The 19,314-nt window shown below is 36.4% G+C and overlaps 2 protein-coding genes across 3 annotated transcripts in view; both read right to left on the reverse strand.

Annotated features, from left to right (window-relative positions):
- LOC144973588 (zinc metalloproteinase nas-6-like) overlaps positions 1 to 19,314 on the reverse strand; it is a 699,617-nt gene that overhangs the window by 75,067 nt on the left and 605,236 nt on the right. The window lies entirely within an intron of this gene.
- Positions 5,838 to 19,314, reverse strand: part of LOC144973580 (uncharacterized) — a 149,821-nt gene continuing 136,344 nt past the window's right edge. The window contains exons 38-43 of one of the 2 annotated variants that reach the window (XM_078916205.1): positions 17,618 to 17,751; positions 15,893 to 16,012; positions 11,981 to 12,132; positions 10,519 to 10,638; positions 8,165 to 8,370; positions 5,838 to 6,588 (exon numbers count right to left, since the gene is read on the reverse strand). In XM_078916205.1, the coding sequence (XP_078772331.1) occupies positions 6,419 to 6,588; positions 8,165 to 8,370; positions 10,519 to 10,638; positions 11,981 to 12,132; positions 15,893 to 16,012; positions 17,618 to 17,751 (902 nt within the window). In that variant the 3' untranslated portion in view covers positions 5,838 to 6,418. Of the gene's footprint in view, positions 6,589 to 8,164; positions 8,371 to 10,518; positions 10,639 to 11,980; positions 12,133 to 15,892; positions 16,013 to 17,617; positions 17,752 to 19,314 lie in introns of those variants that run through there. The other variant, XR_013645582.1, reaches the window with a different exon arrangement.

Genomic DNA, 19,314 nt, shown 5'->3' on the forward strand with positions numbered 1-19,314 from the left:
GACCGAGGACACGACTCTCTCACGCTACTTCGTCAAAATGACGGAAGCTAGTGACAAAAATAAAAAGGGAGAATTCATAATACAACAATAGTTGTTATACAGAGTCTCTGGCAAAAAACGCCATCAGCGCGTCGTCCCCTCAACGCATCGCCGACAGATTATAGACATGGGACACAACATACCTTTCAAAGGACACGTGGGAATCGCAGCCACAACGGAGCGCATCTCAGCCCACTACTTCTGGCCTGGTATTTCGGATGACATCAAGAGCCATATAAAGTCATGTCAAGACTGCCAATGGAAACCAGATCAAACAAACAAAGCTCCAGTAAATTTAGGTTCGATTAGGACTGTAAACACTCCCGTTCAATACACGGGCGAAAACATCATGAGACATTATTCACGCACAAAGAGACGGAATAAAAATGATCTCAAGCGATGGAATCAAGATGATACATGTAAATGGACTCACAAGGTTTCACGGAATTGGAGTCAGAACGATACCAGGAAACGCAGCAAAAATGTTTCACACAGTCTGGATCAAAATGAGGCAAAGAAACGGAATCCAAATGTATCAAAGATATGGAATCAACATGATACCAAGATAATAAACCAAAATGATGCCAAGATAAGGAATCATAATGTTGCCAAGCAGCGAAATCAGAGAAGAACCGTAACTCCTGAATATAAAAATGTTGGACAAACCAGGAACGCTCCACACTGCGAGAACGCTTTCTGCACTATTAAAAGGACTCCAACGTCACAACCCGTGCTGCGCTTACCTGAGACCAACAAACCTTTCATTCTGAGGACAGACGCAAGCAAATTGGAATAGGCGCTACCTTACTTAAACCTGACCTCGATGACCCCACAGTCCTTCATCCTGTTGCTTACGCAAGTAGAAAATTATCGCCTGCGGAATAGAGATACTCAACAGTGGAACAGGAATGTCTTGCCCTTGTATGGGCCATACAAAAATATCAAATATACCTTTATGGACGTCACTTCACTGTTCAATGTGACAATCAGCCCCTTCTATTTCTGGCCACAGCACAACAATTAAACGCTAAACTCATGCGTTGGTCGCTCATACTTCAGCAATTTTCGTTCCATGTGGAATTCATCAAAGGCACTGATAACCATGGAGCCGACTTCTTAAGTCACCATCCGATATCCGATGACGTCACAACAGCATAAATATATTGTCCACACTTCTCAGATGATTTTAAACTAGACTTAATTTTAATCCCTCCACAAGGAGATTTTTCAAGAGGGAGATGGGCGGGAGAATGTGACGAACTATTTTCATTCACTGTGTGATTTCTTTATCATTCGTCAGCGTCTCATTCAAAACCACTTCAAATTTAGTGGACAACATATATTTGTAATGGGAAATTAACACATTGAGTTTAAACACTTAGAAGATGGACAGTTCTATTCTACAGTTAAGCCTATGTAAATATACACTCTTCAACCCATTGTATAACGGGGCGCTAAATCTCACTACTCACTTTCCGATTAGGGCTTATTCACCTGTCCAATTGTCTGCCCATTGTATGCATATCTCCTGCTAATTACCCTTTCCAAACAAGATTCCAACGTGCATATGCCCTGATGGTCTCGTCTCGTTCAGAGTAGCTAAAATTGCACTTAACGTTCTATCTTCCCGCTATAGTTCTTAACCAAAATCATTTGAATTTCATTGGCTATCTAAATAGGAACATTCTTGCTGATTGGCTATTCCCATGACTCCTTGGCGTGCCTTTACTTTACAAAACCACATTCATCTCTGAATTGAATCACACACACGCTAAGAATCCCAAGAAAGCAGAACCACCCCTCCAATTTCAAACTTGCAAAAGTTTAACTTCTATCGGTTGAAGGTCTTTGGCTATCACCGATCCGTGGATAGCACCCATCCGTGCCTCGCACCCAGTCCGTACCAAATCCCTGATGTCAGTCATCGCCGACACCAGAACCTTCCTGTCAGCCCATAACTACAACACACTGTTGTGAAGTCCAGAAAACCCTGGAAGCAGGAGCCAACCCTGGAACTAGCTGATACCTTTGCCTCAACCAAGCAAGCCGGCCGTATAAGATAAGCCAAACGGGCTTATACCATTTTCAAATGTATTTTCCACGGACACAAATGATTAAAATTAATTAAATCAATCAATCATTAATAAATCAATAAATAAATCAATAGATAAATAGATAATAAATTAGATCCACTCAATTAGAGCTATTCTTCCTGATGTTAAATAAATACTTATTCTTTCTATCTTTTCCTATAACAATCTAATTAAACTTTATGTATATAATTGTTATTATTGTATTGGGCGTTACTATTGTCTTGACTCACTTGTTATTAATACATAAGGGACCCTAAGGCTATTCTTGATTATCCCTAGATTAAACTTGAGGCGTTTGTGGTGTAGGTTGGACTCGAACCCACAATAAAAACACACAAACCCGCCACATAATATATATATATATGGCCCACAATCTCAAGCCCGTCTTACGTCTGTCTGAACCAATAGTTTAAAAAAATATATAAATTTGAATTTTATGTTGGCTACAATAGCTTTTGACATTTACTTTATACCAATCAAAAATACGATTACTGTAAAGAATAAGACATTTTAAAAAATCACACTCAAATAGATAAAAACAAATATGATATTAATCATTTTGGTTTTGAATTCAAATCAGGTACGGTCCATGCATTGTTTACTCCTGTCATATTAACCTGTTGAGGTGGTGGGTCATGTTTGGAGCATGAGATTTAGTCAAGATCATTACCTACCATCTGGGGCCGTTTTCATGAATACGGGCTAGCGCTTAGTCTCTGACTTTAGTTAACCATCTCCTTACCACCTACAGCAAAATCGTCACATTTGTTACGACCCAATATACATTTAATTTCATCTTATTCAGATTTACTTTGTACGTCACAATGATCTTTGTTTAATTAATAAGAACACAAAGTTGTTTTGTAGAGAGGTTGTTTGAGTTTAAAAAATCAATTTTTCTGCAGGGTAAGCCTGACATTTTGGGAAAATACTGAAAATGATCTGTAAGGAGAGAGTAAAGAAACTTTAAAAAAATCGGATTTCATGTGAGCTGACAAAGCAAGTCCTAGACTAAAATAACAGCACATTCGGACTAAGTTTAGCCAAGTTTTAGTTTAGACGTTTGCTGAAGCAGGACTTCAAGTCTTTGTCTGAGACTAGTTATAAGGAAACATCATAACGTCGACAAGATAGCTATTATTAGATTGAGGGCTCCGATTCGGAAGGAAAATACGCCCGTTACGAAAGACATAGGCAAAAACGTGTTCTGTTGCTATTGACACTGACTTTAAAAGAAACTATGGAATAAGTGCAGATCGTCGAAAGTACATATATTCGTGAATAAATACTAATTTTAAAAATACCCCCCCCCCCCAAAAAAAAAAAACCCAACAAAAACAACAACTACAAAAAAACAAAAACAAAAAACAAACAAAAGGAGACTCAAAATGAAGGGCTTGTGTCAAAGAACATCCAAAATAAAATGATTAGAAAGCATAGTGGAGAGTAATTCTGCTGGCATTGTAACTGACTGAAATAATGTGATTAATCAGAACACACTTTTGCTTTTTTTTGTTTTTTTTTTGTTTTGTTTTTTGGTTTTTGTTTTGTTGTTTGTTTTTAAAAAATTTGTCTGAGTTTCAAAGAAACGTTCATGGGCCTAAATATAGAAGTGACAGTCGACCATGGACACCATTGTAGTCAAGCAGTTGAAAGTCAATATCACGTGATTTGATTCATCATGACAAAAGTAAGTTAAAACTCGAAAAAGAACGAAATATTATCTATACCGGGTGTGTTGCTAATTTCCTCTTTGGAAATATTTTGCGTTGAGATTATGAAGGCGGTTATCTTACATGTCATCATGTACTAGAGAGCGTGATGTTGCCTCACAAAACAGCTGAATTAGTCACCGTCCTTCAACGCCCACTTCTAACCAAGAGACTAGAAAATGTTCATGAAATCCGAGTTTTTTAGTCACTTGCTCCGCTTAGGCTTAAGACTAGCAAGCCATTTTCTAATACTAGACTAGTAAATAGCTAAATTAATCCTCGTTCATGAAAACGGGCCCTTAGCTCAGCGTCTCTTGGTTTGTTTACAAAGCAGGATAGCGTACGAATTGGTCATTGAAGCAATGTTTAACAAATTAGTAAAAAATGATATGGCCCTTGCATGACACCCCTCCCCCCCCCCTTCCCTAATTAAAATAGTCTTTTGTTTTTTATTCACTCCATGAAAAAGTTATAGGTCTAACATAACATATTATATTTTTATACACGTACTGCATTTATTCCTTTCTCAAATTATATTGAACCAAATGCGTTGGGTTATCAAACCTGAAAATTATGTGCAACAAGGAGAGTGACCGATTTTGTATGACTGATACACAAAGGACCTTTTACACGTGATTCAAATTGTCTAAAACTATTGGCTCTATTCGCACATCCTGCTTAGAGATTCATTTAAGCAGAGATGATATGTGACTCATCGTCTCAAATCGGTATTATGTCGAAACGAACCATATACTTAAAAGCCAAATTAAATGTTAAACTGGTCAAAAATATATAAATTGTTGGCATTAGCACCCTAAAATATATATGGCATCCATTCTCCTCAATAAAACATACAAACTCAACACAATTCTGGTATTTTTGGCTGTAAATTAAATTTTCAACATCTTAACCAACCCGACTTAATACCGTTTTGAGGCGAAGGGTCACATATATATACATATTACCACGGAATTTAGTGATGGATCTCTCTACATATCAGAAAAGTCTGGATTCAGACGAGGCGGAATTAATCCCCAAAGAACTAAGAAATAGTGCAGTGCCCTCCGTACTAAAATCACAACAAGATCTTGACAACCTCAAAACTCTGGCTCAAGACCGTGGCCACTGGAAACAATATTAACAAAATGGATGGAGAGAGTAGCAATACTCATCGACTATGACTGAATCACTGGCAGATAGGGAGGATGAAGAAAGTTGAAAGTTATATTTTAAAATCCATTTTTTCCCTCTAATTTCTTGATTTTTAAACATTTAAATCTCCAAGTCTCTGTCATCTTTCAGTACTTGGTCTTCAAAACATTTAAATTCACGAATTTAGAAATTAGATGGAGATACCAAAAAATATGGAAAATACATTTTTTTTTTTTGAAAAAAAAAATCTGATTTTGTTATATAATTTTATGATATAAATACAAAATATTTCTGCCAATATTTCTTCTGTTAATCTTCTTCTTCAAGTACGAAGTCTGTGCCAGACATCGGTGATCATGGTACACCATTCATCTCTCTGATCAGATAACCTCAGAAAATTAATATTACTCTTCTCTTTCTTTGTCACACAGCTGTTCGAACTATTCAAATATGATTTTCTTGGTCTACCTTTACTCTTTTTACCTTCTATCTTTCATGTGAGAGCAAGATGTTTAATACATTTATGTCGATTTAGGTGTCCTTCTGTTAATAACATAAAAAATATGACTGAATTTGCTTAAAATACTCATCAGACAATTTTTGATGAAAATATATTGATAAATAAAAAAAGTCTTATGGATTTTTAAAGTACATATAAATCGAGGATAGCGCTTGTTTAGAGGCGTTTCCTCGGATACCGAGATTCTTTTCTTTTCAGTGTTGTACTGAGTTTTCATTGCGCATGCTCCGTGGTACATTTTAAAAAGGCACCGGTTATCATCATTCTAATTATTTCTATTTAGTTTATTTTCCTGGAAATGAATTATGACACACAACTATATGATATTTAAGGTTTTATTTATTTTGCAAAATTGAAATAACATAAGTTAACAATGTTTTGTTTAATTCTTATTAAACTCGTAAAGAAACGAAACAACGTGTGGAATGCATAGGTTCATAAATATATATATATATATTGAATAATTGAAACTAGGCCAACCTTGTCTTTCCAAGTCCAAGGTAAAATCAAAAGGACCAGTCTCAGGTTTAAGACTCTTCTCACACATTGGGGTGGGACGTATTGACATACTCAATAAAAGTTTACTGGCGCCAAATGAGCAATATGAGTTTTAAAAGTGGTTAAAAAAAAAGTTTTAAGTCTTATGTTTAACATTTTTGGAGTGTAAAATGATGGATGTTGGCTTAAGCACGTTCACCACTGGGGTTGTCCATTCTTTATCAAACCACGTAACCCCCCCCCCCCCCCCAAAAAAAAAAACAAAAAAAAAAAACAAAAAACAAAAAAACAAAAAAAGAACAAAAAAAAAACAAAAAAAAAAAACAAAAACAAAACAAAACAAAAAAACTCGTTTTATTCCTGAACTCTATCGTGGATGAAATCATTATTATAATATCATGCCATCACCAGCCTTCGGATAAGTTATTTAATAGACGTTGTTCAACTTTACATTGTTCTCTGCTCGTCTCTTCCAAATCCTCCTCCTTCACTTTCTGGACATCCTCCTCAAAAATGTGGAACCCAAAAATAATCAGGGCCTCTTTTATATTCTTCAATACAGTTTTACTCCGCTCTGTAAAAATAAAAAAAATATGTAAGAGAAACTGCAAGTTGATAACAATTTTATAAGAAAACAATTGTGACTCACCAAGTCGAACATTTGTGACCCCTCGTCTCAAAACGGTATTATGTCGGGATGGCCCAGGTGCTAAAAAATCAAATTATAGTTAAACTGGTCAAAAACTTGAAACGTTGGTATTTAGCACAGTCAAATATGATATTCCTTCTCCTCTATAAAGCATTTAAACATTATTTAAGCATGATATTTGTGGCTACAAATTCCATTTTCAGCATCTTAAACATCGACTTAATACCGTTTGGAGACGAAGGGTCAAATTTGTTTGGTGGGATTAAAATGGGAAATGGAATAGGTTGAATTAAAAGTTAAATAATCACAATTGGATTCAATAGTCTGATGTCACGTCGCCCAGCAAAGACGAGCAGCTTGGTTCTAAACAAAGAAAATTGGTACTTTTTATTCTTCATGCTGGCTTGAACTTTACATATGTTTTTCTCCTCTTGATACACTTTTATGCTCGTCGGAGAAATATTTCATAAGGGCGTCCGCCATTGTTCCGATAGTTTAGAAACAGTTACTAAGTTACTATGCGTCATTACGAGGGAAGCGACGTCATGACTGTTGTAGCCAATTACAAAACTTATAATTTATAATAAGTTCTTTTTTAGTTTGAGACGATTACAAAGTGTACATCATTTAGTAAAAAGTACATATAATCGAAATAATCTGAGTTACAGAAGAAAACATATCATTTCTCATAAAAAAGATTTAAAAAAAAACAAAAAACATTGAGCTCTTATATAGCGCAATACCCACTAAACGTGCTCAAAGCGCTGTACATGGGGTCCTTGACCAACAACAACACGTAACATGTAGAACGAGAAACGACGCATGTTAGGCGATATTACTATTTTTTTTTCCGACAGAGGCAACGCTGTTAACGGCCAGGTATTCATATTACACCTGAGTACGGTGAGAGAATGTAAGTGAAGAGCCTTTTCCAAGGACTCGACTACGCGCCGAGCGAGGCTCGAACCCCGGACCTTCTGATCCGAAAGCGAGTGTCATACCACAAGACCACATAGCCGCACAGTTGGGGGGGGGGGTGGATGGTGGTATGGTAGAACAGACATCTTGGGTGTAAATGATAACAGACATCGATATCAATAACACCACCAAAACCACCATCCAGAACAACCAGAAAAGTGAGTGGAGCAGGCACTTATGTTGGTAACAACAAGAGATGAAGTGAGTTAGGAAAGTGCCAGAAGACAATAGAGAATAAAACATTTTCGCGGCGGGGATGGGGGTTTGAACCCGCGACCCTACTGGTACGACAACTCCGCCTGGCCGGTGAGAGCGTGACTCTAAACGTATGAGCTATCCACGATCATGGGGCAAATTCTAAAAATGGATGGTAAGGATAGAGCTAACACATTCCATCAATTCTCAAATGATATTTAAGTTTACCGACTTGACACGGAAAGCCCAACAACAGGAAGTAGCCGCATAGTTTCATGTCTCGATATTATGGTTTTACTCTTGGATATTTCTATTGATTTCCACGTACCTTCCTTTGTTTTGGTGTCCAGCACAAGGACGGAATACTCGTCATTGATGGCAACCAAGACCCCGTTTGTAATGATGATAAAGAAGACAAACCATAATGCCACTGCCACAAACCTATTCAGGAATTCTTTATTCCCATGCCTGGGGTCCAGCATAAACTCTACGAGTGTGGACAAAGCATTAGTAAATGTTGAGGCTTCGTAGTCCCTGTTGAATAAGAAAAATAAATCATCTCTCCATTTCGTTAATGTCATAAAATAAATGACAAAACATATTTTTTCTTTTAGTCTTTTAATATATTTTGAAAAAAAAAATTAAACGAAATTGTCAAAATTGCCCCCCCCCCCCCCCAAACCTTAAAAAGTAACCCGAGCTTTCAAAAGTAGTCTCGTATTTAAAACCTTTTGTAATAAGTTTCGAGGGGAAGTAGGTTAGTATATAAAATTTAGCTTCCAAAAACAACACAATAGACTTAGGAAAAAACCTGAAAAAAAAAACAAAAACAAACAAAACAGCAACAACAACAACAACAAAAGGACGAACTAAAAAGACAAAACAACAACAAAACAAAAAAGAGAGACCAAATAAAAAGGTAAACATCCCCCAAAGCAACAAACATAAAAAACAAAACAAAAACAGAAACAAATTTAAAAAGCGATTTGTTTTCGTATGATAGATTGTAAAGGTTCGTGCATCAAAGTTTATGGCCGGGTTCGACTTTTCTCTAACCCTAAGAGATGATAATTCACCCGATCGTTCATCTGAATAATATAACCGCAAACCTAAAAAAAAAATCTTCAACGAAGCGCTATGACTATTCTCTTGGTAAAAACGATTAGATCTGTGGTTGATTGTTCAGATACGTATTGAGAGAAATTATTATTTGTTTGCGTCAAAGTCGTTTCGAATCCTGATGTTAAAGGATTAAAATTATTAAGACATGGCAGAGAAATAATTTAGATCTTGTAATACAACCAGATAATTAATTTCGATGACTCGAGTCAAAGTGGAAGAGGCTATATATATATTGTATACATATATATATATATATATATATATATATATATATATATATATATATATATATATATATATATATATATATATATATCAGACTGTAACAAGTATTGAACAAAAATGAATATAACTATTTCAAAAAAATAAATAAAATAGCTACACTTAATACTGAACTATTCTCCAGCCGACAAGTAAATGAATCAAAAGGGTAATATTTTAGATTATTTTTTTTGTTACTGGCTGATGAAAAAATTTTGAGTCTGAAACGTGCCGTATTAAGTATCATACTAACGAAAGAGTGAAAATGGAAAGGCTGCGTATGGGAACAAAACAGACAATGGACGTGTCGGGTACAAACCCTTCGTCAGCACATCAATACACAAATAAACGTGGAAAAAAAAATTAAATTATAATGAAAAATAACTTGTATCGTCTGTACTCAATGGTGGTTGCACTGTCCATTGTCTGTTTTGTTCCCATACGAAGCCTTTCCATTTTCACTCTTTCGTTAGTATTTTACGATCATTGGCTTCAGGCAACCCTTACCGTTTTCTACTTTTCCGTATTCAGTATCTTGTATCTAGTTGTACTTGAAGCTTTTAAATTTAGTTTTGTTCAATACTTTTAAGACGTTGACTGAAAACATCAACCACGCTTAAATGTATTTCTCTTTTCCAGACACGCTTCCTTCCCAATAATTAATTATGTGTCTTGCTCGACTTGATTTCACCTAACCATAACCTGGATGGTCAAACTATTGATGACAAGTGAATGATAAGAGTTCAAACGGTTTCCGTCGAATTATATGATGATAGAGAGAACTCGATGAAGTTATAAATGAGTTATGTAAAAAGGAGGTCATTATATATGGATAAAATTCTCTTCGGATGAAGTGAATCTTCAATCGTATTTATTTTGCCATTCTGATCCTTGAATACATCTTTCACTTTACATAAATAATTGGCACTTTTGTAAAATTATTTAAAAGAAAATTTTTGAAAAGATTATTCATTTATAAACTATTTGGATATTGAACTTCGTTGTTTCGTAACAGAACAAATTCAATATTTTATAATAATAATGGTATAGATTTATAGTACGCCAAACATCCCTTCACCAAGAGGGCTCTGGGTGCATAATATAGATTAAACCCTAACACAGTACACGAACAACGCTAATTATACACATAATCAAAAGAAAGCCTGTCGGAATAAGAATGTCTTCAATCAACACTTGAATTCCTCTAGTGAAGACGAAGAACGTATCTCTAGTGGTAGCAAATTACACAACCTTGGACCTTATAATGATTTAAGGTTTTACTTCTAAACTGTGACTTACTTTGTGTGGAACACAAGATATATAAGGGCTGCAATCATCAAAATGCAAATGGCAGGGCCGACGCTCACAAAAAGGGACTTTCTCATCAACTGAAGCATGATATTCAATCTTTTTAATTTTCTGAAATTATATTTGTGGATACAAAGAAGAAAAAAAAAATGAAGAAACCAATAAAAGTCGGAATCATAACGTCGTTGAGTGAGAGTAGGATTTGAACCCCGCTTCATCTACTCTCGTGTCCATGTTCTCTTTTTCATTATCACCATCTATATCGTCAGCTTTAATCCTCATTCTCAACATACCTTTTACTTTTTCACTTACCGTAAATCACACACACACACACACACACACACATACATACATACACACATACATACACACATACACACACATAGACATACACACATACACATACACACACATAGACATACATACACACTCATACACATACACACACATACATACACAAACAAAAACACACACTTACTGGATATTATGTGTGCATTGTCATACCATATTTATATGTCTCATACGTCTTATAAAACATATTATAGATCAAAGCGAAGCACTGTGCGAGGATTTTGATGAAGACGAGTGGAATAAATTTTATGATATTAATCCATGGAAGAAATAATAAATGTATTTTATGAAACGTCTCAATTTTAGACGCAAAACAAGCTGTTGGTTGTCCCTGTATCTCTGTATTCCAACTCACACCATTTAGTATCCCCAAAAATGATAGAAGGGCCACCATTGCTATCACTATAAAAATGTGGATAAAAAAAGTTAACGCAGCAAAACCGTTACATTTGTGACCCTTTGCCTCAAAACGGTATTAAGTCGGGATGGTTAAGATGTTGAAAATTGAATTTATAGCCAGAAATATCAGACTTGTGTTGAGCTTGTATGTTTTATTGAGGAAAATGGATTCTATATTTTGGGGTGCTAATGCCAATTTATACTTTTTGACCAGTTTAACATTTCATTCGGCTTTTAAGCATATGGTTCGTTCCGACATAATACCGTTTTGAGACGATGGGTCACAGTTGATTTATTTTTCTGACACCCGTATTATTACAAAAGTTTTACACATTGTCATTTCGTTATTTTTCACGACATAAAAGGGGCTTGGATTGTTGGGAGCTCCTCGTTATATTGCTTGGCGATATTAAAAACTCGTTAGTGATAAAATATGATTTTATATTCCTTTATGACACCCTTCACCGTTCATTTTTACTCATTTTACATAGTGAATTACTTGTTTAACCTAGAATTTGGAAGATTTTGCATCTGTTCATTGATATAAATTTAAAAAAAATGAAATTCCACTCACAACAGCATACAGTTTTATAGCTATCTAATAGCTATCGACTCCTTTTCCATTATATTATTATTTTCCAGTTGAGGAAAAGGAGAGATTAAGTCAAAGAATATCTTTATATATGAATTCAGAAACACTTACCTGGCACTTTGAAAGATCAAAACCAAGGCGAGGAACGCCAGGAGACCACTGAAACTGTTCAGGGTAAACACGACAAAACCAACGTCTCGTACAGTGATGTGTTTGCGGCCATGTGTGCCGTACATGGTTTCAAAAAAAAGGTCGTATTTTCTCTGGGAAGTCAAAAATGGTTAATTACAATTGTAATAAAGTAGCAAGGACTATGAAAAATGTTTTTTTTCTCTTTTTGAGGAAAAATTTTGTCTAAAATCAAAGCCCTATCTCCACTGAGTAAAAATGTTTTTGAATTTTGAAAATCCATTCATAAATAAACAAGTTATGCAGTTTCAAAGGTGTCATTTATTTGGATGACCCGCAAAGAGGAAATAAATATGGGACGCTTTTTTTGCATTTTTTTCGACCTTTGGTTGTATCTTGCGTAATAAATAGATTAAAAGATTGAAACAAATTAGGATGGTTTTTTGTAAAATACGGGAAAAGTACTCGTCATATTCATATGACATTTTACAACCAAAAAGAAGAAATGTTCATGTATTACCTTGTCAGCGACAAAACCTCCACACCCGGTAGTTTTAGAAATATTTTACTCCAAAGAAAAAAAATCTATTTTTAACGGTCTTCTGGTAATCGCGCAAGTTTTGTCGCTTGACATAATCTAAATGAACTTTTTTCTAACTGTGTGCCAACTTTCAGTCATATTCATCGATAAACAGCGTCATAATTAATTTCTTAAAATAGCATATACGAAGCGGCTTCGTCCCATATTTTGACGCGAATTCGGGCACTTGTGAGCGAAACAGAGGCCCAAAGATTTGTGCGGGATAGTCATTGCTAAATAAAGATGTACCCGGAAGGTGAATGTTTCAATACGCTTCAACAGTCATGACGTCGCTTCCCTCGTAATGACGCATGGTAACTTAGTAACTGGTTCTTAACTATGGGAACAATGGCGGACGCCCTTATGCAATATTTCTCCGACGAGCATAAATGTGTACCCAGAGGAGAAAAACATTATAAATATGATCATGTTTTGACTTTTATACATTCTGATCACGTGACATATGAAAAGTTCTAGCCAGCATGGAGAATAAAAAGTACCGATTTTCTTTTTTTAGAACCAGGCTGCTCGCCGTTGCTGGGCAACGTGACGTCAGACTATTGAATCCAATTGCAATGACAATTATGATTTCATGACATCCGGCAGAATCTGCTGTAAGATGGAAAAACCTATTTTTCTCATTTTGGTATGAAGAAAAACGGTGTGATTTATATATATATATAGTGCAGTATCAGCGAAATTAGCTCAAAAGCACTATACAAGGGGTCCCAAACAAAAAGGAACAGGTAAATCATTGTGATAAAGCTATACACAGTCCTATATTAATATCATAATTATTTCGCCAGAGACAACGGTGTTACCAGCCAGGTATTATATACCGAAGTATGACGAAAGAATGTGAGTTAAGAGCATTTTCCAATAACTTAACGGTGCGTCTCGACACTGAGACTCAAACCAGGGACCAGCAGATTAGAAGCAGATTGTCATGACACAAGATCACTGTGCCGCCCAAAGAAAAGTTATGCCTACTTTATTGCAAAGTAAACACAATAAGGAAAAATTAGTGTGGTGTCAAAATACTGGTTCCAATCTCTTTGGAAGTTCGAAGCCACTCCTCCGGAGGTATGCCAAACCGCTTGGCCACCTCGCCAGAGAGAAAGAAAGAAAAAAAACAAAGAGAGAGAGAGAGAGAGAGAGAGAGAGAGAGAGAGAGAGAGAGAGAGAGAGAGAGAGAGAGAATGCGAGTGAGTGAGAGAGAATGTATGTGTGTGTGTGTGTGTGTGTGAGAGAGAGAGTGAGAGAGAGAGAGAGAGAAAGAGAGAGAGAGAGAATGCGAGTGAGTGAGAGAGAATGTGTGTGTGTGTGTGTGTGAGAGAGAGAGAGAGAGAGAGAGAATGCGAGTGAGTGAGAGAGAATGTATGTGTATGTGTGTGTGTGTGTGAGAGAGAGAGAGAGAGAGAGAGAAAGAGAGAGAGAGAGAATGCGAGTGAGTGAGAGAGAATGTATGTGTGTTTGTGTGTGTGAGAGAGAGAGAGAGAGAGAGAGAGAGAGAGAATGCGAGTGAGTGAGAGAGAATGTATGTGTGTGTGTGTGTGTGTGTGAGAGAGAGAGTGAGAGAGAGAGTGAGAGAGAGAGTGAGAGAGAGAGAGGGGAGAGAGAGAGAGAGAGAGAGAGTGAGAGAGAGAGGGAGTGAGAGCGACAGAAAGAAATTGACTCATTTAGGCACTTCTAGATTTATGAAAATATCCTTTACAATGAAAATAATTACCAAAAAAATCCCCCAAAAAATAGAATGACAAAAATTACAGTGCCTTAAAAAAAACGGGGTTAATTTTTAGGGCATCGCAACAATGTTGGTGTTAGTACTTTGTGTACCCACCCTATGCGTTCTTCAATATTTGTATACGTTTCACCACTGAAGCAGTCAAGTTGTGCGGCTATGTGGTCTATTGGTATGACACTCGCTTTCGGATCGGAAGATCATGGGTTCGAGCCTCGAGCTCGGCGCATAGTTGAGTCCTTGGAAAAGGCTCTTTACTCACATTCTCTCACCGTACTCAGGTTTAAAATGAGTACCTGGCCGTCAACAGCGTCGTCTTTGTCCGAAAAATTGTAATATCGCCTTACAGGCGTCATGTCCCGTCCTACATGTTAAATGTTGCTGTTGACCAGGGAGCCCTTGTAAAGCGTTTCGAGCACATTTGGTAGATATTACGCTATATAAAAGCTCAATTATTTTTTTTAAAAATTGGACACGTAATCTTCGCTCATTTCTTTCCACAGATTTGTTTGTAGCTGGAACAACGATCCGGCGACCTTTGGGGATTCCATGTGCTTCTTATTGTATTTGATAAGTCTCCATACGTGCTCAATACTCTTCAACATTCGTAACGTCACTTCCTTCCTAATGACGCATGATAACTTAGTAACACTGGCTCTAAACTATCGGAACAATGGCGGACGCCCTTATGAAATATTTCTCCGACGAGCATAAAAGCGTATCCAGAGTAAAAAAAAACAAACATTATAAATCTTATCATGTTTTGACTTTTACACATTCTGATAACACAAGGCATATGAAAATTTCTAGCCAGCATGAAGAATAAAAAGTACCGATTTTCTTTGTTTAGAAGCACTATGGCCGCCGTTGATGGGCGACGTGACATCAGACTATTGAATCCAATTGAGTTTAGGTCAGGACTAACCGCTGACCAATTCATTGTATCAATACGATACTCTTGTAAAAATCAGTTTAGTAACAAGTGCTCTATGAGGCGAGGCGTTATCACGTACGAATACCGCCCCATTTATTGATGTAATTGTTAATAAAAGGAACACAGGTTGTTCCAAGAATTTGAGCTATGTATTCTTGACCACACATTTTTCCTTCAATTCGAACCATGGGCGGTTTGCGTCCAGCTACAATCCCTCCCCACACCATGACAGAGCCATAACTCTCTGTTTGGTACTTTCTGGATGTTATCAGCATCAAATCTGTGGTTTATTCTTGGATCTTATTAACTCACTCAACCCTAATACCGACTATATCCGTAGTTAATCCGGGTTACTTTAATCCCATGCCTATTTATTAGATTTTTCTGAGACGAACTTTAGACGTAGTATTAGTATCAACGCTATTGTTTTTAGTTTTGCATATTAATGGTAGTTGAATCAAACTATCTATGTACATGCTCATTTTTTATACATTTTTTTCCAATTTTGAAAAGCAGCAAAAATGTCTAAGATTGGGTGCGTTACTCTTGACCGCTCGAGTAGCATCAAATTCATTCTTCTAGAAGTAAGTTTGACTGCACATGCCGCCTTCGATTAGCAATACGATTAGTAATACTTACTTTACCAAGGAACGCTCGATAAACAAAGCCGGCGAGAAGAAGAATGTGAACCATTACGTGAAGCGAATGAAGAATGTTGTCTGCATCTTTGAAGAAACTAGCATAGCCTTGTGATGCAATCTGTAATGGATCGATGAAAACGGATTAAAATCAACGTCTCACCACTTCATATCCAATTATTCAAAAGGTGCCACTACCTCCTTTAAAATTTCACATGCGATAGAATTCTGTTGGGTGGTGCGATTAACATTTTTTTATAAATGAGCTTTATATAGCGCAATATCCACTAAATGTGTTCAAAGCGCTTTACAAGGGGTCCCTGGTCAACAGCAACATTTAACATGTAGGACGGGACATGACGCCTGTTAGGCGATATTGCAATTTTTTCGGACAAAGACAACGCTGTTAACGACCAGTAAAACGGCTCATTTTACACCTAAGAACGGTGAGAGAATTTGAGTAAAGAGCCTTTTCCAAGGAATCAACTATGCGCCGAGCGCGAGGCTCGAACCCAGGACCCTCCGATCCGAAAGCGAGTGTCATACCACAAGACCACATAGCCGTACTTTTAAAGATGATAAGAACAAGCATGTGACAGATCTTCTCAAAAAGGTAATATATCGGGGTAAATCCAATGCGTAACTCTCTCCTAACCAACTACAGGAAAATTGTCATATTTGCTACGATAAATGAACTTTTCTTTTTCTATTTTCAAGATTTGCTTTGCATATCACAAATACTTGAGCAGAACCTTTGTTAATGCTGTTAAGTAAAGCTTGTTTTACTGCACAGAAATATGTATAGATAGTATATTTTAGCGTTTGAGTGAAAAAAAAAAACAAAAATTTTTGTGTTGGGTAGATAAGACATTTCGGAAAAAAATTCAGAAAATTGTCATTAAATTAAAGAGAGAACAAGTGGTATTTTTAGATTAAGATTTCAAATGAAATAAATGTCTCCAAAAGTTTTAAGCGAACGTTTAAAAATAGACAATCACGAATGCTATGTGGTAAGGCGCTCCAATCAGAGGATCCGAAATGAGAAAAGGATCTAATTCCAGGGTTTTTGCTGAATTGATGTTAGGTTTATATTGCCATATTTGGATTCAATAGTCTGATGTCACGTCGCCCAGCAACTACGAGCAGCGTGGTTCTAACAAAGAAAATCGGTACTTTTTATTCTTCAAGCTGGCTAGAACTTTTCATGTCATGTGATCAGAATGTATAACAGTCAAAACATGATCATATTTATAATGTTTTTCTCCCCTGGATACACTTTTATGCTCATCGGAGAAGTATTTCATAAGGTTGCCCGCCATTGTTCCGATAGTTTAGAGCCAGTTACTAAGTTACTATGCGTCATTACGAGGGAAGTGACGTCATGACTGTTGAAGCCGATTGTGACAGTTTCTTGTTTGGAAATCTCAAGCCTATAGCTGTAATTCCCTCATCAGTGGAAACAGTTTTGAGCATTGTTTGTTTTGGAAAGTCATATTTACTTATATGGATGACTTGCTATTGGTTATAAAATACACGTGATCAAATATATATATATATATATATATATATATATATATATATATATATATATATATATAAACATTATAATCGTCCGTATAGGTCTATTTTGGGACATAACAAAACGCTCTTTGGTATTGTATTAATAATAATATAGCAATTACAGAAAAAATAACATTGAAGGATACATTTTAACAAAATAACTCACTTTAGAAAATTGGGACGACACTTCACCCAATGTAAGAAGCGACCAGGCTATGAGTGCAAAGAGCAAAATCCATGAAGAAACCCCCGCAAATATGAACACAAAAGAGTGGATTTTAAAAGACTGGCGTATGCCATCTGTTGACAAATAATAGAACTCTTGTTAATTTTTTTTGTAAATGAGCTTTTATATAGCGCAATATCCACTAAATATGCTCAAAGCGCTTTACAATGGGTCCCTGGTCAACAGCAACATTTAACATGTAGGACGGGACATAACGCCTATTAGGCGATATTACAATTTTTCGGCCAAAGACAACGCTGTTAACGGCCAGGTACTCATTTTACACCTGAGTACGGTGAGAGAATGTGAGTAAAGAGTCTTTTCCAAGGACTCAACTAGATATGCACCGAGCGCGATGCTCGAACCCAGGACCTTCCGATCCGAAAGCGAGTGTCCTACCACTAGACCACATAGCCGTACTTATTGAGATGATCGGACCATATATCCAATCCATTCCATGAGGAGGAGAATACTAATTGTTACAGAGGCCAGTGGCTGACATAACATTTGCCGTGGAATTCAATAAAATGTTCATGTAGAGTAAGAATTCACAGATTTCTTTTCAACAATAAATATATAATTGCTATTTTTCCACCCGTCTCCCTATAGTAACGCGTAATGATATAATGTTTACAATAATAATTTGTAACGTCAGATTATAAATCGTTAAATTTCACCAAAAAATCAGATTCTTAGAAAAGAAGTATTATTTGAATGTGAAGATGTCTTTTATTCAAAGACGATGAAATATAAATCGATTGAGGGGTAGAATAAATGATTTCTCACACTCTTGCGTTTTGGAATTCGAACTTTTGTCCCAACGCGTACTCGCAAGCTCGTGCAGCGGTTGGAAACATGTCCAGAATTTCAAAAGGCAAGAGTGTAAGAATCGTATATTATTGGTATCTATTAGATATTCTCTCTCTCTCTCTCCATATATATATATAACAGAGTTCCGTCTCCCTACAGCGGTTGAATGTCATGTAACACCATTCTTCCTGCTCAAGCGCCATTACCGAGCAGTCGATTATATTTTTGCCAGTTGTTTCCTCTCCAGGACTTCATTGGTTTGCCTCTTGCCTTTCTGCTAGCTACATTTCCCTCTAGTACTCATTTTTGGATGGTGTATGTCTCCGAACGTGTCTATAATAATTCAGTTTTCTCATTTAAACTTCTGCCAACAGTTTTCTGGACCTTTGGCCTGCACCAATAAGAACCAGCATGTTTGATTTCTTTCTGGTCCTTAGTACTCGCAGAATTCTGCGGGACACCCACATCTCAAAGGCATCCATTTTTCTTTCTATCTCCTTCATTATGATCCATGTTTCACATGCATACAGGAATGTGGACCATACATAACATTTAGCTATACGCACTTTTGTTTTTGTTGATAGTTTTAAAATAGTGAGTATTTTTCTCATTTTCTTGAAGTTTATTTTGGCAATGCTGATCCTTTTTTTGACCTGTGCAATAGATCTGTCGTCATCTGTGATTTACTGTCCTAGATATGTTTTAGCCTGTACTTGTTCTATTGCTTTTCCGTCTACTGTTATAATGGCTTCTTCTGTTCGTGTAAATACCATTATTTTCGTTTTCTGTATATTCAGTTCCAGTCCATAATTATTACTTATTTTGTT

Source organism: Berghia stephanieae, chromosome 5, assembly GCF_034508935.2.
Source record: "Berghia stephanieae isolate SIO BIC M18660-M18661 chromosome 5, UCSD_Bste_1.3, whole genome shotgun sequence".
Classification (NCBI taxonomy): domain Eukaryota; kingdom Metazoa; phylum Mollusca; class Gastropoda; order Nudibranchia; family Aeolidiidae; genus Berghia; species Berghia stephanieae.